The sequence below is a fragment of the Podarcis tiliguerta genome, assembly GCF_965153285.1.
Source record: "Podarcis tiliguerta genome assembly, chromosome: 3".
Lineage (NCBI taxonomy): Eukaryota > Metazoa > Chordata > Lepidosauria > Squamata > Lacertidae > Podarcis > Podarcis tiliguerta.
Window position 1 is genome coordinate 17091108 of NC_139536.1, and position 19914 is coordinate 17111021.

The following is a 19914-nucleotide window of genomic DNA, read 5'->3' on the forward strand; positions in this document are numbered from 1 at the left end:
GTTTTCTCCAATTTCTCCATTTTCTGCTACCCTAAAGAGAGTTTATCTGGCTTTTATCGAGAGCAAATACTTACAGTGCCTTTTTCCGGGTTCCACACTAGATCTCGGAAAGAAAGATTGGAAGGTGTGAGTTCAGGTTGTAAGAAGTAAGAAGCCCGAAACTGAACTCCTGGAAGAACAATGCTTATTTTTAGTATGTTTATTTTCCCATCTCCCTTTACCTTGGTTATCTTCAATGGAATTTGCAAGTAAGTAACTTTATGACTTCAGCAGTAGCACAATTACAGACTGACATCCTAATCTTAAACCTATTGACTTGGTGATAAATCTTATCTTGCTCTTCTTGCTCTGTCTCCCTCTTCTTGCCAGAAGATTAGTGTTTTGCCAGAAGATTAGTGTGCATATATCATTCTGATATATGTCGCTGAGCACACTGGAGAAGAGGGGAAATGCCTTTTCCAGGGCTGCGCATACTGGAGGATGCTCGGAGTTTCGGGGGCGTTTTTCCAATAGAAAAGAGGCATTTTTTAAACTCTAATAAAAGATTTCTGTCACCACTGTATCATGGACTGACTGGATGCAGAGGAGTGGTGGGAGATGCTAGCTGGGGAACCCCCAAGGAAACGCCAAGGAAAGAAGGCTCGGAGCCAGGGGATTGGTGGTGGGACAACAATGAGTGGACAGAGGGAAACGAGGGAGCAGAAACTGAAGCAGTAACAGGGTTTAGTGAGCAGGAAGAGGCTGTGGCAGAGAGCAGTCCAGACTCAGAGGCAGAAGCAGAGGCTGGGGGGTGGGGCAAGAAACAGAGATGAGTCAGGCTGCTGAAGACGCCGGGGGTCTCCCCCTCCTGCTCCAACCAGCTCCCTCCCCTCTGGTTTCCCAGAATCTGAAGTGGTATAGGAAAGGCGGAGAAAAGACAGGCAAGATGAAGGAATCTCAGATTGCATGGGAAGGAATTGGGGGAATAGGAGTAGGAGACAGACCTTCAGTCCTGGCAAAGCTTCATTGGGGCAAGATCTAGTTGCTGTGCTCACTAGGCCTGAGCTGTTTTGTTTCTTTGACTAAAGAGTTAATTTCACTGACACCTTGTGAGTTATTGCTGACCTGCTCCAATACCCACCCTGACACACTGCTCTCCAGAGCTTAATGAAATGAAAAATGCAATAAAAATATTTATTTCATAAAAATACCCCACTTGACTGTAAAAAAAAAAACCCTCACAAATACAATTACAACATTCTGCCATCAGAACTTCGGTCACCGCCCAATAAATGTTCACACCTCCTAAGATAAACCTGCTTCATAGCTCGGGAGCTCAGGATTTAATAGAGTAGTTTTACAAAACTCCTACCTTCTTCCAAGAGCTGTGCAAGTGTTGAAGGTCGGAATCCTGAAGGAACTGCTCCCATCGTTGTCAGTGCATCTAAGGTATTATTCTATTAAGAAGAGTGATAATTCAACCTTGATATTGCTTCCGTTTATCAGTTGCTTCTGGCTCCATATTAGTCTTTAAGTAGCATGTCACTGAACATCAAGTATTTTGAAGAGCCACTGGATGAACAAGCAGAAACACTCTGCAGCTGCAATTCTTTACATTATATTACCTAGAAGTAAGCCCCACTAAACACAGTGGAACTTCCTTGTGTGTAAACATGAATAGGACTGCACTGTTCCTGCCCTTTTCAAGCAAACTGATACTCAGTTTGCTAACTTTGCTGTCCATAGTTGGACTGTTTGAAAGAGGGAGTACCATATGAAATAAGAGTACCAGTTTGGCTGTCTGGTTTTGTAAGAAAAACCAAGCAAAATATCAATAATCATGAATGGTATGCAAATGATAAAACACAGGCTTACCTCTGTGATGGCCTTTTTAACAGCACTCCAGTGTGAATCTGTTCTGTAGGTAGCATAAAAATAAGAACATAACACAAAGCTGACCCACAAATCAATTAACTGCAAATATACAGATGGGCAAATTGACACTCAATATGTGATTATGGTGATGGGTTGTAAAATGACACACTAAGTGACGGTCCCACTGGGAAAAACCATTTAATCTATATTCTGACCATGTGGTACCTGAGACTGGAATTTTTATTTAATTCAGTTTTGTGGCTAAGGCAGCCTTAGTTTTTGCACTATTCTCCTGCCTTTCACTACCATGTGAAAGTGGTCTGATCACTGTTGTACCTATTTTGTCAGCTTGTTTGTTTGATTTCTACACTGCCTTTCCACCCAAACAGGAACCATGGGTAGTGTACAGCACAATTAAGACAGCATTACAAAATGTTCCACAAGAGCAGTAACAAATGGAAGGCACAAGTGTTCTTAAAAGAAACAGTACCAGATTTACGGCTGCTCTACTGTAATAATGTTCTGAAGTCCAGTAGAAATGAAGTTCCTTAAATGACATTAAATAAATTATTCACTTTATGCAGGATTCTTCAGGATTCTTATAAATTCCTGTTCAGGGATGCCTTCCCAAACTATCACTACTGCAAACCTTGGCCCAGTATACCTAAAAAAAATCTCCACCCCCATCGTCCAGCCCAGACACTGAGGTCCAGCTCCGAGGGCCTTCGGGCAGTTCCCTCACTGCGAGAAGTGAGGTTACAGGGAACCAGGCAGAGGGCCTTCTTGGTAGTAGTGCCCGCCCTGTGGAACACCCGTCAGATGTCAAGGAAATAAACAACTATCTGACTTTTAGAAGATGTCTGAAAGTGCCCTGTTTAGGGAAGTTTTTAATGTTTGATCTTTTATCGTGTTTTTAATATTCTGTTGGGAGCCACCCAGAGTGGCTGGGAAACCCAGCCAGATGGGCGGGGTATTATTTAATTGTATTTATTATTATTATTATTATTATTATTATTATTATTATTATTACTACTACTACTACTACTACTACTACTACTATATTTTCCCATTATGCAGAGCCCTGGTTTAAATGGCTTTACCATCTTCCACTGTGTTTGCTCTTGTAGTGGATACAAATCAGGACTGAAATCAGTCAAGTTCAAATCGGGGCTACACAAATTACGCAAGGAAGCTTCTGCAATGAAGAAGCCCCCATCACAAACAGCAGCATGATGATGCATTTCCACTCACAGCTCTGGTCCCTCTACCTTTTCAGAATGTTGGCCCCTCCTTCCGTTTCATCTGCCACCTCTATATCTTCCTCGGTTTCCTCTTCACTTGGTTCTTGGCCCTCTTCCTCATCTTTCACCTACAAAGTGGATCCATTGCAACAGTCAATAACATTCTATATCTTTTTTATTTTAAAAAGGAAGTTGGGTGATCTTATGTTGCAGTAGAAGTGGAAATTCTTGCTTCAAATTCTTGCTCCTTTGTGAATACACCCTGGGTTGGATCCTGGGTTGCTACTGAGTATTTATTCTGATTTGTTTGGAGGGAAGTTAGCTGACATTGTGTCAAAGTAAGTGTTGTTTCCAGTGCATTTTCCTGTCACTTTCTTTTAACCCAAAAAGTCCGTTTGATTTTTTTTAAGGGTGTGTTGCACAAGACCTCCCTATCATCTATAATTGCACAATCTGAATTTGCCAGGATGCGATTGAATCTTACCTGAAAATAGCAACAGTCTGGAACCGCCCTAAGATGTTATGTTTGGCTGGGTGTCTCAACAAAGCAGTCCGAAGTATTTGAGGAATGACAGAAAATATCTACCAGTTGGCATGCTACTGGGTTTTATTTCTATAGCACTAAAAATGCCATCCCCACATTCCACCACACCACAATCTTGGGAAACATGAAAGCTTGGTAGTTATTTTCCATATCGCTGTCTAAACAGCTGCATCAGCCCATGAAAAGATTATTTCACCCCTGCTTTCACCTAGAGGTACACTGCAAACCCACTAAGGTGGAAAGATGCCAACAATAACATTAAACATGGAACTGAATAGAAAGAGAAAAGTAGAAGCATACCAACCATAAGGTAGGTTTTAGGCACAAGGCCCCTCTCCCCTCTGGAGTTTTTAGCCAGCCACCAACCGTCAGGCTTTTTCTCAAGGATAAGCAGAACTTCGCCTTTCTTCAGTATTGAAAACAAAGAGAGGGGAAGAAACTACATTAATACACAAGGGTTTAAAGATATTCTGTGCTGAATATATGATGAAAGCAGAGGCCTAGTGGTCTAGTTGTTGCTTCTACCCAAAGTGACTGCTATTCTTATATCTCTACCAATTGGTGCAAAATATTACTGTGGAGGATGCACAGTTGGGCATGTAAATATTGAATGGTTTAACAGATGCTCTTAAGATTGAGCCAGCTGTTATATTGGGCTTCCAACATCACCCATATAAAAGCTTGATCTTGAATCCTGCCTTGTTGTTACAATCTAGAAAGACACTCTGGGAAGACCAAGAAACTGAAGCCAGGATAGGCCTATGCAGGTGGTGGGCTAACCTTGATTCTCAATGTTCACATTAAATGGTAGGGGACAAAAGAAAAAAGCTACAACTAGGAAGGGAGAGGTGAGAGATGGAAAGCAGGAAAAAGCCTCCCCCCACCACCCTAGAATATGGACTCACCAGGTATATATTTAGTACCTATAGCAATCAAGATATTTACCTTTTCATGTGAGAGTACACTTGGAGAAACACTGTAACAGGGATAAAGCCTTATCCTCATGTATAAGGAGGCTCCAGGGATGGAGGTGCACTGCTGCTCCCCTCTCCTATACAGTGCACACCTCTCTCCAGCTATAACAATGATAATGGCCACTTGTTCCTATTAGGCTACCTGGCATCACGAGCCAACTTGGTACCTATCACATGCATAGCAGCATTGATTGACTTTGTTACCCTAGGGAAAAACCATCACTGCTAGACTCGTGTAGCATAATCAAATAGAGTTTTTGGACACTGCAAGAAGGCATCAGAGTAGGATTGGTGATGACTGACTTATGCAATGTCTACACCAAATGAACAAACAAATCCTACACAGCTATAGTACTTAGTGAGCCCACATAAACTAATAATATTATATTTTACTTACTTTAAAGGTCAGGTCGCCTTCCTGCTGTGCAGAAAAATCACCAAGAGTGATAAAATTTTTAATAGCTGAATCATCTCCGAGTTTGTCTTCATCTTCGCCATCCTCTTCATCATCACCATCATCCTGTGTACTTTCTTCTTCTTCTTCTTCATCTTCTTCCTCCTCCTCTTCATCTTCCTCTTCACTTTCTTCGTTTTCTTGTAGTGTTTTTGGGCTGCCCTTCCTTTTTGTATTGCTAACCCAAAAAAAAACAGAGTCCATCACAGTCTTTTGACAACTGCTTATTCTAATCAACCACTGACACAGACAATATTGTAAAAAAACTTCCCCTTTCTTGTTCTAGGGGTATAAGGACCAGGTGTTTCAATAATTCCCCAATTTCATATTTTGAATACATTAATATTTCTAAGCAGTCTCATCCCTTAACTTTGGGGTAGGTAGTAATTAACAATTGTCCAATTATGTCAGATAAAGCTAAAATTATGTAGCAGACAAAGCATCAATGACTATACATCTGGAACTCTTATTAAGGGACGTGAGTGGTGCTGTGATCTAAACCACTGAGCCTCTTGGGCTTGCCAATCAGAAGGTGGGCGGTTTGAATCCCTGCGATGGGGTGAGCTCCCATTGCTCTGTCCCAGCTCCTGCCAACCTAGCAGTTTGAAAGCATGCCAGTGCAAGTAGATAAGCAGGTAGCGCTGCAGCGGGAAGGTAAACGGCATTTTCGGGCGCTCTGGCTTCCGTCATGGTGTTCCATTGCACCAGAAGTGGCTTAGTCCTGCTGCCCACATGACCCAGAAAGCTGTCTGTGGACAAATGCTGGCTCCCTCGTCCTAAAAGCGAGATGAGTGCCACAACCCCATAGTCGCCTTTTAGTGGACTTAACCATTCAGGGGTCCTTTACCTTTACCTTATAAGAAAGTTTTATGTTGATAAAGGTGCCCATGCTCAGACTTGAGCAGGCATGGAATAATCCAGCTTGATTAATAAAAACCTGTTTTAGAGTGCAATCCTGTACACACTTATCTGGGAGTAAATCCCACAGAACTCAATGGGACTGAAGCTGCAAACCTAACCATAAATACACAGAAGTAAGTCTCCTAAATTCAGTGGGGCTTATTTGCAGATAAGTAGGGTTAGGATTGCAGCCTTACCTCTAAGCAGACATCCACAGGTTTGTACTGTTAACCTACTTACATGCTGGAGTCCTTGGTCACATCTTCCCGGCTAAAGATTGCTGTAAGTTTATCCAGCTGCTCAGAAAGCAGTAACAATTTTTCTCCTTCTTCTTCTTTTCTCTGATTATAATTTCCCACAGGGGCAGGCTCATCTGACTGCAAGATAACAATACACCAGATTTTTCATAACATTCTTGTGTACATTAGGATTTGAACTAAAATATCAATCTAGCATAAAGGTAAAGGGACCCCTGACCATTAGGTCCAGTCGGGACCGACTCTGGGGTTGCGGCACTCATCTTGCTTTACTGGCCGAGGGAGCCAGCGTACAGCTTCCGGGTCATGTGGCCAGCATGACTAAGCCGCTTCTGGCGAACCAGAGCTGCACATGGAAACGGTGTTTCCATCTAGCATAGCCTGGCATTAATCACATTTATGGAACATTTATGGAAAATATGCTAATTACAGGTAAACATTCACATGATGCTTTAAACTTTTAAAAAAAATAGAGACTCCTTTGACTTTGGGATACATTTACCAATAGTATTATATATACAGCTCTCTAAGGAAGTTGTATACATTACAAGAAATTTAGGTTAGCCACTGAAGGATGGACATGGTAAATGCAGTAATCTCAGGTCCTACCCTGACAGAGCATTTTTCTGAACCTCCTCTCCGATTTATTATTGTGGAAACAAGAAACGCTGTACCTTAAACACTTACTTTCTTCAAGTTCTGTAGATCAGAGATATTTTCATCAACAGACTTCTTCAGCTCCAAACATCTACAACAAAAACAGTACTTGCATTGTATATACTGCCTACACGGCCACAAATACAGGTTTTGAGCCCCCAAATCTGCAAATGCTCAGTTCTAATAGATCAGTCACATAATTTCCCATTCACCTCAAGGTTAGCATTAATGCCAACATGGCACTACAAATTACTTCTCTGAATATGGAAAGACAGTGGACATATTCTCTTCTGGTGCAAAGGGAGAAAGTGTGTGCACACTGAGATTGGACGTCATCAAGTTGCTCTAGTGGGCCACTTAGTACCTCCTAGTACTTAGTATCTCCTGATACTAAGTCTGCCCAAACAAGACAATTCCATTCCTAGGCAGGACCACATGCTCAGGGTCACATCTTAAAGGTATGATTCAACTGTCAAGAGATCCTAAGCATTTCTTAACAGCTAAAGTAGACGGGAAACCTGTTGCCCTCCATATATTGTTGTATACTAACTCCCACAAGCTCCAGCCAGCATTACCAGTAGTCAAGGATGATGGGGATGGTAGTCCAGCAACATCTTAAGGGCTATAGGTTCCTCATCCCTGAGATAAAGCTTACATAATCACCATTCAGTGATCGTGAGTATGCCCTCTCGGTTTTCACAGATAGCACACACTGGCAGACAATGGACGTTCTAATCAAAAAAATAAACAGCCAACATGAGACTGAAATCAGGTCACCTTTATTTGTCTTCTAGATAACCCACTGGAGAGGGGCCAGATCCATACTGCATGAAATACCACACTATAAATTCCTCACATAGTGCAAGTCCATGCTACATGCCACTGGGAAATGCAACAGAACGTACATGATGTTTGAAAGGTCTTCTTTTCTTCCTTACCCATGTCAACAGTGCATTATGTGCCCTTGCACTGATAGCCATGCACAGGCAGTGAGCATCTCCCTCCCTCCCCTTCCTTCACGTTGTTTTCTTCACCTGCCACATTTCAAAAATTCATTTGTTATACTGTTTGCTGAACCTGGGCTTGCAGGCCAGCTCTTTAACAATGGAGAGGAGGGCTATCTTTACCTTATTTAATGCCACTTTCATCCTCTAGCCCCAGCAGTCCCTGAGGGGATCCATAATTCCAGCCAAGATGCATATGAACGCCTCACAGAATTATCATGATGATGACAATAATAATTTTATTATTTATACCCCACCCATCTGGCTGGGTTTCCCCAGCCACTGGGGGGGGGGGGGTTACAGCATATATACTGAAACATAATAAAACATCAAACATTAAAAACTTCCTGAAACAGGGCTGCCTTCAGATGTCTTCTAAAAAATTATGTAGCTCTTTATCTCTTTGACATCTGAAGGGAGGGTGTTCCACAGGGAGGGCGCCACTACCGAATGCAACTGAATAGAACAATAATGGAACTGAAATGGCCACAACAGTGTTAGGGGGCTGGCATGTATGAGTGTGAGGGTGGTAAAGGAAGAGGCAGCCAGCTATCAGAGACTTTCAGGTCACCCTTCACAAGTACTATATTCACTTTTCCCAGAGTTTTGAAAATAAATCTCAGCACATCAATCACCACTGTCTATATTCATGAACATCCTTGCATAAATACAAATTTATGACAAACCTCTAATGCAATATAGTTATACATCAGCAAATAAGTCCCACTGATCTCGATTAAAGTAATCATTTTTAGGATTGCATCGGAAAATATTTTTAGACCTGCAATCAAATTTGTTTACATCCGAGGAACCAACTAACAAGCATCAATAAATGTTGCTGGTTGCACCTCTGACCTCAAATACATTTGCATTATGCTTACCAGAAGGAGTTTTTTGAATATATATAAACACATTACCTCTGACTAAGGCTTTGCTTCTTTCCAGAGTCCAGAGCCCCCGCTTCCTTGCTTTCTTGGAGCAAAGCATTCACCTAAAATATCAAACAACCAAGATTCGCTTTGTCAAACGATAACAAAAGAATCAGCACTACTTTTCGGCATGGGATTTGTGGCTCTCCGGAGACGGCTGAACTCCCAACTCCCGTCAACAGAGCCAACGGTCAGGGCCGGCCCAAGACATTTTGGCACCTGAGGCAGACCCCAAAAGGGTGCCGTCCCCCCTCTCTACCAGGGAAGAAGCAGGTGAGGCCATATCTACATTAGGAACAAGGGAGGAGGGAAGAAAGATCGGCATTGGGATCGGATGTCCCGCTGGATCATGCCACCTGAGGCATCCACCTTCACCTTGCCTCGTGGGTGGGACGGACCTGCCAACGGTCAGGGCGAATGAAATTTCGAGCCTGAGGAGGGCCGCAGGCTCCTCCACCTCTGGCTTACGCCTTTCCCTCCTACTAGCCCCATGCCTCTCGTGCCCTGCAATTAACAGTAGGGCCGGGCAGTATCCACTTCCCGCCGCGCCCTTCCTCTCCCTGCCTCCCGTTTCCCCAGCTCACCTGCTCCCGCAGCTCTCGGCCCCGGCGCAGCGCGCTCTGCAGCGGGCCCGTCCGGCCCCGGCGCCCGGTCATACCGCCCGCCGGGCGAAAGCTCTACGAGGCGCCTGCCTTGCGCGGAGGAAGAAGGCCGCAGCCGGTCGCCAAGGAGACGGAACGCTGCGGCGCGGGATTTATAGCGTCATCCTTAGGCGCTACGAGGAGACGGACAGCGACGCTTCTCCGGCGTCCAACCGGACTACATGTCCCAGCATGCAGCGCAGCCGAAAGATTAAAAAGGGCAGGGGCTGCACACCCCGAGCTGCCCATGCAAACGGTCCCATTGATGATTTTGTCGGTATTTTGTCCCCCACCTTTTAAAGTGTGCCTTCCTCTCCCAAGGATTTAGAATTCCATGGTTCAGACACTTACCAGGTACTGTGTGTTGCTTAGGCGGAAACCAGAATGCTGAAGTGCTATAAAGACGGTATAATACGTTCGCAATGTCATGCTAGGAGATAAAGCAGCTTCAGTATTGGGGTAACACGCAATGCATAAACTACTAGGTTTTTGTGTTTTTTTACATGGCATCTATATATGACTAACTAAAAGGTGTGCAAAGATCTCCAAGTGAAATGCTCACCACATTTCCAATGCGAAGTCTCTGAAGGTTACATTATCTTACATAACACCCTCTCATGTAACTTTGGAAACCTTATCTTCTTAACCACAACCAGTTTTCCTTTAGCGAAAGAAGTTTCCCTCTTCTAAAATGCCATTAGGGGGCTTCTCATCACAGGTTTTTAGTACAATCCAAAGTATCTCTAGTCATAAGTAAGTCCTATTAAGTTCAAGGGGGGTTACACACAGGAGATTGGGTATAGCAGTGGTTTCTAATTGATGGTCCACAGACTTCAGGGGGTCCTCGTAACCCACCCAGGGGGTCTGTGGCACCATCCCCATAACAAAAACTACCACAGAGAGGTAAAAAAAATTAAAAAGTAGAGGGTCCATGGCTTCACTTTTGAAAAACAGGTTTTAAATTAATTAGCTAATTGGGAACCACTGGGGTATAAGATTGCAGCACCATTATACCCAGCATCATCAGATGTGTAAATGAAATTATATAGTGTATGTTGGTTGATATATATGTGTGTGTGTGTGTGTGTGTGTGTGTGTATACACAGACACACCATAATAGCTATTTCACCTAGCTGATCTGCAATCAATTTAGGATTTGCTTTATACCAAGTCAGACCACTGGAACATCTAGCTCAGTACTGCTGACACAGAACAGCAGCAGTACTCCAGTTTCAGACAGGAGTCTTTGCCCAAGCCCTGCCTAGATATGCTGGCAACTGAACTTGGAACCACTGAGCTACAGTCTTTCCTCATTAGCTCCTGCACTTCACACATAGCTCAATTACCTTTTCATGGGCTTTGCTTTAACTTTAGCCAGTTGGCCGTATCTGGCTTGTACTGACTCTGGTACTTTAAAGTGTATGGTTCTGTTTGTTTGTTTGTTTGTTTGTTTGTTTCAATGCTGTGAAGTGCTTCAAGAGCTCACCTCTGTTTGATAAGTGGTATGTTACCTGTAAGAAATAAATTTTTAATTTGGTCTATTACCCAGTCCTTTTATGTAGTCAATGAGCAAACTATAACCTCCAGAAGATCATGCCACAGTAAAACAGCTCAGCTCTGTGGGTTGGTTAGGGAAATGAGACCAAACTTTACCACCAAGCAGGAGGGTTAAGTTTTCACAACTAAAGGGACTTAGAAATAAAGCATGCCTTCATTCTCTGAGCCAACACAATTTAACTAGAATAACTTGTTAAAATAAAGTTTATTTAGTCACATGCAGACACTTGTTATCAAGATTCAGTCATCATAGTTCAAGTGTCAGACAATGAAACAAATCTTCCAAACATGGCACAAGAAGTTGACCCCATCAAAGCAGACCACAAAATTTCAGCGTTTATATTGATGATGTTCTTCCATACATGTTGAGCTTCTTCAGGTATCAGTCTTATTGAGTGAAATAACAGAAGCATTATTCTCGTACGTGTGTGTTTTCTCAAAGTCTGTTAAATGTCAGATTTGATCCAAAGGCTTCCTCTTGCTTCCATTTGCTCCAGGCTGTTGATAGGAAGAGAAACAAAATAATAATAATATAAATGATGCTATCTATTCAGGTTTCTTCAAAATCAAAAGTAGATAGGTAAAGGTAAAGGGACCCCTGATCATTAGGTCCAGCCGTGACCGACTGGGGTTGCGGTGCTCATCTCGCTTTATTGGCCGAGGGAGCCAACGTACACCTTCCGGGTCATGTGGCCAGCATGACTAAGCTGCTTCTGGCGAACCAGAGCAGTGCACGGAAACGCCATTTACCTTCCCGCCGGAGCAGTACCTATTTATCTACTTGCACTTTGACATGCTTTCGAACTGCTAGGTTGGCAGGAGCAGGGACCCAGCAACAGGAGCTCACCCGTCGTGGGGATTCGAACCGCCGACCTTCTGATCGGCAAGTCCTAGGCTCTGTGGTTTAACCCACAGCGCCACCTGCGTCTATCTATTCAGGTTTCTTCAAAATCAAAAGTGGATACATTTAAGCAAATAAAAGTTGGGTAGCCAACTGCTAGTTTGGCGTTCAAAAGCCAGCAGTCCTCTTTTTAGAAAGCCATGAAAGGGGGCATGACCCTTCCCGGCCACCATCCCACTCCCTCTCCCTCAAAAAGCCACCGGAAGGGCATGACCCTTCCCGGCCACCACTCCCTCAAGAAGCCATGCAGAGGGGCATGACCCTTCCCGGCCACCACCCCCTCAAGAAGCCATGCAGAGGGGCATGACCCTTCCCGGCCACCATCCCGCGACGTCCTCACCTGCCTTACGCCAGGTCCAGCTTCTTCTGCGTGGCCGCCAGCTGGTCCTGCAGCCGCTTCTTCCGCCAGTCGAGGTAGCGCCTGCGCGCCCTGTTCGCCTGCCAGCCCACCAGCACCCCCGAAGCGAAGGCCAGCAGCACCGCCAGCTTCACGGAGCGCTCCGAGAGCGGCTCCGAGCTCAGCGCCATATTTCCCACCGTTCTACGGTGCCCACGGAGGGCCAAACTGCTTCCCCTGTCGCCTCGCCAAAGGGAAAGGGGAGGAAAACGGGCTTTTCTTCGGAGCAGCGGCCACTAGCGGTCAAGCGTAGGCAGGCACACTGGGGGCTGCGATGCTGTGCTGTGAGCGCTTTTCCTCGACAGCGGATCAGGCTGAAATTCAGTAGGCTGCCTTCGGAGTTAAGCGGAGGCTCGCGCCATCGAAAGAGCTTTTCGATTTCCTGCCCTAATAAGGTGCCATTACGCTGAAGAAGAAAGTACTAGATAGAAGTAGTCATGATTGTTTGTTTTTGTATATTTTTGTTTGTTTTCAGTAATAATACATAGGTACAGATTAATAACAATGTGTTCAGCAGTACAGATATTTGCCGTTTTTCAGTCATTACTTGCTATTGCAAAGGTTGATGAATGCAATACATCATGTAACCATAAAACATAGCTATATACTGCCACAACCCCCCCAAACATAAAAGACTTAGTAGTAGTAATGTTTTTTATTTTAAATATATTTGCTTTTTTACTTGCATTTAATCTTTTATGATTTTATTGCTTAGTTTTATGTTTTTTATATTATAAAGTGCTGTAATATATCTAGTTAAGGCCATGCCGATCTTCCCCTTGAACGCTGTTTTCTCATTCTTTTATAAATACAGTTTTATTGATTTCCAGTATATAACAACAATTACAAAAAAAGGGGTGGGTGCAAAAGCAAAATCCCAATTTACACTCCTCCAGGACAGATCAGTCTACTTGAGTTTGCCAAAGTCCGATCTGTGATTTCAGTGGTTGCCATTCTTCAGGGTTATCAGCAAAGTATTTTACAGATGCCATATTTCAACAAATTTGTCTACATCATTTGTATTATTCAATGCATGTAATCTCTTTGTTAATTATTCAGTAATAACATGGCAAAGAAGCAATTCTCAGGATACACACACACACACACACATTGCACAAACACGGAAATAAGTACTTAACAGGGACATTCACACAAGCACATTTTCGCTTCCAAAAAGGGCAAATAAGACACCATCTTCTTAAAGCAACAGGTGCCTGTTTGTTTTTCCAAATGGTGTTTCCCAACTCTATGGTATTCACATGGAGACAAGTATTATACAGTTTCTTATTCATTGTCGTTGTCCTCCTCATCTTCCTCCTCCTCATATTCTTTGTCAGCCTCCTCCTCTTCTACCTTTTTCCAAGCTGCAACAGCATCTTTGCCACGGGACTCATTGCACCATCAAACTTGCCTTTAGATGTGTAGTCAGCTACATCCTTCTCATACTTCTTCAGTTTTGCAGCCTTGTTGTTGTAAGGCTGTTTTTCCACATCTCTGAGGTTGTTCCACATTTCTTTGCCAAGTCTCCAATGGAGATGCCAGATTAGTGGATTTGATCTTGGGATGGAATTCTGAACAGAACAGGAAGAATCCAGACGGTGGCCATTTGGGGACATTGGGGTCCTTCTTCTCCGTCTTATCCACCCTTTGCTGGTCTGTAATCCTTCATTTCTCTATCATACCACACTTTTAACAGCTTTAGCCATCTCACCAAATTCCCCCTTCTCTTTTCTTGACACGGTCTTCTGCCTCTCTGAGCACTTTTTGGAGAACTCTGCAAAGCTGATGGAAACTTCTGGGTTCCTCTTCTTGTGTTCTTCACAGGAGGTCTAAACAAAGAAGGCATAAGCAGACATCTTCCCCTTCAGCTTCTTTGGGTCACCTTTAGCCATCTTTACTCCCTGTATTGTTCACTTTAACCTAGGCAATAAGCAGGGGAAGAGAGCGAGACACACACGACACACCAAGACTCAACACTAGTAGTTGGGGCTCAGCCTCACTGTTGTCTGGGGCTTTATATGCCAATAGCAATACCTCCAAACCAACTTAGGGGCTGGTAGGCAACCGGTGTCAATCCCTTAGCACTGGTAAGAGGCACTATTCACTACCTGGGCCACCAGCTCAAGCCTCTGGACCAACTGTAAGGGAAGCCCCACGTAGAGCACATTACAGTAGTCTAAACATAAGGTTACCATCCCATGATCCCCAGTGGCCAAGCTGTGCCTGTCCAAGAAAGGGCACAGATGACACACCCATCAAAGCTGGTGGCAGCTGCTCTTCACAATGGAGAAGACCCTACCTTTGGGCTGATGTCCTACCTGGATTTCATTGCTGCACTCCTTTTCCTGAGAGAAGTCCTGCTTCCCTAGCCAGGGCAGCCATATCCTGGGACGGGAGACTACCCACCTCCTCCAGCCTCTATTCTCCAGTCTCAGTCCCTGCCTGTCATCCTCCTGTCCCCACCCCCCATTATAATCTGTCTCAGCCAACCACTCCACACCTGGGCCAGTCATGCAAATCATGACAACCGAAAGATGCAGCAGATGCAATAGGATCCTACTGTCCCCAACAATATATTCACAAACAGACAAAACTCTGCTCTCCACTGCAGATCCGCAGCCAGCTTACATTCCCACTCCTTGGGTGTTAATGTTCCCCTGGGGTCTTCAACAAGACACTCTCAAACACCACCGAACTGTGGAGTTTTGTAAAGCTCTCCCCCCACCCACCGTGAGTGGCCCTGGGCAGAATCAAAAGCAAAGTGCAGGCATCCAATCACTTTATACTCTTAACCTTCCTTTCCCAGAATTTCTCTGGGCTCCACATGAGCATACATTCCCTGTGTTTATATTTGCTAGTGTGTGTTTTGCCTGCTTTTTGTTTTTCTTGGTTTGGGGTGTTTTACCTGCGGTTTTGTTTGGGTTGTTTAGTTGGCAGGGACTACAGTCATACCTCATGTTATGTTTGCTTCATGTTACGTTTTTTCAGGTTGCGTCTCCGGCGACCTGGAAGTACTGGAAAGGGTTACTTCTGTGTTTTGCTGCTCGTGCATGCGCACAAGCACCAAATCACGCCGCGCACCTGCGCAGATACGGCGCTTCAGGTTGCAGGCTTTTCATGTTGCAAACGGGCCTCCGGAATGGATCCCGTTTGCAACCAGAGGTACCACTGTATTTTCCCTTTGGGGCGGAGTGTTCTCCTCCTTCTCCTCCTCCTCTTCATTGTGTGGCGGGGGCGGGTTGCTATTTTGCCTATAGGTGGGATTCCAGGCATCATTTATTTCTTCCCCTTCTGTGAATTTGCTTCTACAAATGGGATAGATTTCCAAACATGCTTCCCAGGCCCAAAAAATGTTGGGGACCACAATGCAAGCTGTTCAGAAACCTGTTTTGCCAGTTCATTACCTCCCACCTTAGCAGACCTTTTACCACTTGCACTGGACTGTATTTTCATTTGACTCTGCATAGTAGCAGGGCTCGTCTAAGCCTGCAATCCTATGTACACTTTCTTCCAAATAGACAAGCATAGGATTGCACCTTATGTCTTGTAGTGCCGGCCACCAAGCTCTGCTTTGTTCATTTCCTCTCCTATCCACGTGTGTATTTGTGTGTGTTTGTGTCTGTGTGTAGAAATCTGTCAACTGAGAATAATACCTCATGTATTTGACAGAATGGACTCTAGCCCACCAAAGCCTGGGCTGCAATTAATTTTTAACCTTGAAGGTGCCCCAGAACTCTTTGTTCAGCTGAAAGCTAATAAGAACAGGAGTGTGCCTACAGTAATCTAATAGTTAAATACAGTTGAATGAACTTGATTGTGCTCTTTGTATGCAAACCCCTCTCCTCTGTACGTCCCTGGACAGAGAAATGCTTCCTCAGCATTTCTGAGGCACTGCTTAGAGAAACAATATTAAGCTGACTTTAATGCCAAACTTCCTTTTCCTGCATGCCAGATTTCACCGCTGGCAGACGAACAAACCAGCGAGCTGCAGCCACAGCCCATGAAAGCAGCGAACTTTTCAACCCTCCGCTGTAGCCGCTGCTTTGAGAATGGCCAGATGCGCAGCCATTTAGTCAATGAAACCATCCAGGCCACAAGAAAAGAGCATTATGCACATTGCGTATGTAAAGTAGGAATGAAACTCTAAATAAAATACTTCTGGGCAGCCACCTTGGCTGAAAAAATCCCAGTCCTGGCATACAGCCTGCCTCCCGTAATTTTCCAGTCCTTTACCGTAAAGTTAACCAGCCCTCAGAGCACATAGGAGACTGCCTATTCCAGATCGGACCATCTGTGCATCTGGCTCAGAATTGTCTACAACAGGGATGGTGAACCCGCTGGGCGTAGCCAAAGAACATCTGCTTTGCATGCACAAGGTCCCAGATTCAGTCCCTGGCATCTTCTTGTGAGAGACTCCTGCCTGAAATTCTGGATAGTCGCTGCGGCATAGAAAACTATAAGTTATAAGTGGAAGGCAGTTTCCTATGTTTCCGGATGCCAGTGCATTCAGCACACCATCCAAGAAGCGTCACTCACTCTCGCTTGATCAGTGGATCTAGTTTAACTTAGTTGAATCTAGTTTTCGATGAAATCAATGGGCCTTAAGTAAAGGTCTTCTTCCACAGATTCCATTGGCACTTCACTTCAGTTGGTTGGTTGGCAGCCGCCTGTCTCAGGAGACAATAGAGGACTGCTCCTTTGGGGGTGAAATCAAACCATCGGAGATTTACAGCACCTGCTGTGGCTGTAGAGACATGTTTTGTTGCAGCTGGGCCAGATGCATCATGGCGTTTCTTCTCTCTATGTTCTTCCCAGAGGTCTTTCCTCCTAGGATCACTGCTATGGATACATGACTTAACTGTCTCAAGGCACTACCGTCATCTGAAAGGGATTCCCACGTGGCAGGGTTCATGTTACAGTTGCAGACATCTTTGTAACACAGAGTTGCTCTGCCAATGGGCCTGCTGTCTTAATAATTGGCTCTCATGCATTTGAGAACTCAATCAGGGTTCCAGGTAACATGAAACATCTGTAGGCGCACATCTGTGCCTGCATAGGCTCTGTTCCAGGCAAAGGCAAACTCAGCCCTCCAGATGTTTTGGGACTACAATTCCCATCATCCCTGACCACTGGTCCTGCTAGCTAGGGATCATGGGAGCTGTAGTCCCAAAACATCTGGAGGGCCAAGTTTGCCTGTGCCTGCTCTGTTCTGAAGTCATTTGTACAAACATACATATGAAAGGCAAAAGGGAACACATCTTTTAGGATGGTGATTGTCATCTGCACGTTTTATGAGTATTAAAAGTATTTTTAAAATAAAATAAAAATCTGTCTAATATACTGGAACACCTTGTCTTTGCAGTGTAATCCTAACTGTATTTACCACTGAGTTTAATGTGACTTACTCCTAGGTAAGTGGGGTGAGGATTATGGCCATAAGCAAATTAACTCAGGGATGGTCCTCCAGATGTTGCTGAAGTACAATTCTGAAATTATTATGGGTTCCTCGGGTCCCATCAATGGGTTAGTTTCACTGCTGTATGACATTTTTGTCAAATGCTACTTTTACTGCAAATCAAAATCATAAGACCTGGTGGGAACATAACTGGGGAGTTCAGACAGAAGATGAAGATTGGGGGGGGGGGGTCTGGTCCAAGGTCCCATATACATCTGTTTTGGCTCGAAGAGGGAACTCTCCCTGAAAATAGCACATAGTTGGTACATAACACAATGATTCATTCCTTGTGTACATGGAGGTGCTTCACACTTAGGCTGGAAGGGCTGCCAGGATGCTGGGACCTACCAGCACAAGTGATGGAACTGCCCAAGGTAAACTGATTGAGGACAAAAGTATTTTCTGACATCTCATTAATAACTGGACAAGCAATTCATCCCATCCCTTGTCTGGATCTTGGATTTGTTTGCAGATTCGAATCAAGACCAGGAAAAAACAAGGAATTGATTTTGCATCTTTTGATAGCAGTCCAAGACACAATTATAGGTTTTGGAAAAGCTTATCTTCTTTTTAAAATAAAAAATTGCAGTGGTTTTGATTTAGATCATGGAACCCTTTGTAATTATAGACCACAGATCCTTTCCTTCCTGGTATGTTTTATTGTTGATTTAGTAAATCACTTAGCTGTATTCTATACCTCTTTATTGGCAATCATGACAATTTACCTTTAAAAAACTATTTTTTCGTTATTTCTTTTTTTCTGAAAAAATGGGAGAGGAAACCTTACAACTCCCATCAGTCACAGCCAGCATGACCAATCGCTGGGGATGATGGGAAGTGTAGTTCTGCAACATATTAGGGGCCAAAGGTTCTCCACCCCAGAATTAAGCCAACCCCATTAAATGCAGCAACCCTGGTTTTGTCATTTCTGTTTCCAGTTGTTTTGTTGTTTTTAAATCTGTATGTTATTCGTAAGTTGCGGTGAGACCCTTTGGAGTTAGTTGGTGGGAAATTCAGCGTTATAAATGAATTGTCCATTCCTTATTTGGATACTTAACATTTCTTTTAGCTTTGTAGCACTTGTAGCTGTGACGGGGGGGGGGGAGGAACAGAGAAGTGTGGCTGCAATCAGACACGTCATAAAAATGGAAACATGCATATATTGTGAGATGCCAGAGTCTTGTGGCATCTTGGAAACAAATGGATTTATTGTGGCATTAAACTTCCATGGATTACAGCCCTCTTCATCTAATGCATTTAGTGTTATCCCTATTTGTAGGTCCACATATCTTCTTCTTCTTCTCCTTCTTCGGAGAGGATTGTCAAGTGTTGCCAGAAAGAAATGAAATGCAGAAAAGTGCAGACCTTGATAATTGCATACTTAATATGGTGATTTACAAAAATGCACTCCGTCTAATCTGCAAACGATAGCATTGAAACTCCTGATGCATTTAAAGCACGTGGCTGCCAATCCGCTACTAAGCTCAGTCCAAGGTACACAAATGGTGGGAGATGGAGTCCAGCAACGCCATACCTCCCTGACAGAGTGTCTTCCCTGCACAGGTTCAATCCCCGCTGGCATCTCCACGTGGGGTTGGGAAAGGCTCCTACCTGAAACCCTGGCGAGCGGCTGCCAGTCAGTGTAGACAACACTCATAGACCAATGGGCTGACTTGAGTACTAAGGCAGCTTCCTATGTGTTCCTTGAAAACAGGGACTTGCTTTCCCACAAGGGTGTAGCGAGGTGGCGAGTTAAACGTGCAGAGGATGGGGGCGCTTTTGAAATCCTACGATGCCCCTTTGTTATTGTTTAGTCGTTTAGTCGTGTCCGACTCTTCGTGACCCCCTGGACCAGAGCACGCCAGGCACTCCTGTCTTCCACTGCCTCCCACAGTTTGGTCAAACTCATGCTGGTCGCTTCGAGAACACTGTCCAACCATCTCCTCCTCTGCCGTCCCCTTCTCCTTGTGCCCTCAATCTTTCCCAACATCAGGGTCTTTTCCAGGGAGTCTTCTCTTCTCATGGAGCCTCAGCTTCACGATCTGTCCCTCCAGTGAGCACTCAGGGCTGATTTCCTTCAGAATGGATAGGGTTGATCTTCTTGCAGTCCATGGGACTCTCAAGAGTCTCCTCCAACACCATAATTCAA

General features: G+C 44.3%; 2 protein-coding genes and 1 pseudogene across 4 annotated transcripts in view; all 3 read right to left on the bottom strand.

Annotated features, from left to right (window-relative positions):
• The window catches only part of NPHP1 (nephrocystin 1), a 33352-nt gene extending 23794 nt beyond the window's left edge, over positions 1–9558 (bottom strand). Inside the window, exons 1-10 of one of the 2 annotated variants that reach the window (XM_083433050.1) lie at positions 9399–9558; positions 8803–8876; positions 6912–6972; positions 6208–6344; positions 5011–5245; positions 3944–4045; positions 3123–3223; positions 1855–1897; positions 1352–1436; positions 75–169 (exon numbers count right to left, since the gene is read on the bottom strand). In XM_083433050.1, coding sequence (XP_083289176.1) covers positions 75–169; positions 1352–1436; positions 1855–1897; positions 3123–3223; positions 3944–4045; positions 5011–5245; positions 6208–6344; positions 6912–6972; positions 8803–8876; positions 9399–9470 — 1005 coding nt within the window. In that variant the 5' untranslated portion in view covers positions 9471–9558. Of the gene's footprint in view, positions 1–74; positions 170–1351; positions 1437–1854; positions 1898–3122; positions 3224–3939; positions 4046–5010; positions 5246–6207; positions 6345–6911; positions 6973–8802; positions 8877–9398 lie in introns of both variants that reach the window. The other variant, XM_083433051.1, reaches the window with a different exon arrangement.
• Positions 9559–11198: 1640 nt separating this feature from the next.
• Positions 11199–12483, bottom strand: MTLN (mitoregulin). The gene is made up of 2 exons (XM_083433255.1): positions 12254–12483; positions 11199–11510 (listed from the first exon to the last, which is right to left on the bottom strand). Exon 1 carries the CDS (start codon positions 12439–12441, stop codon positions 12259–12261), a length of 183 nt encoding a protein of 60 aa, XP_083289381.1. The 5' UTR covers positions 12442–12483; the 3' UTR covers positions 11199–11510; positions 12254–12258.
• A 1111-nt stretch (positions 12484–13594) lies between these two features.
• LOC310674208 (high mobility group protein B3-like) lies at positions 13595–14216 on the bottom strand (annotated as a pseudogene). Its single transcript has one exon. The product of its transcript is annotated as a high mobility group protein B3-like (transcript).
• Positions 14217–19914: the final 5698 nt, after the last annotated feature.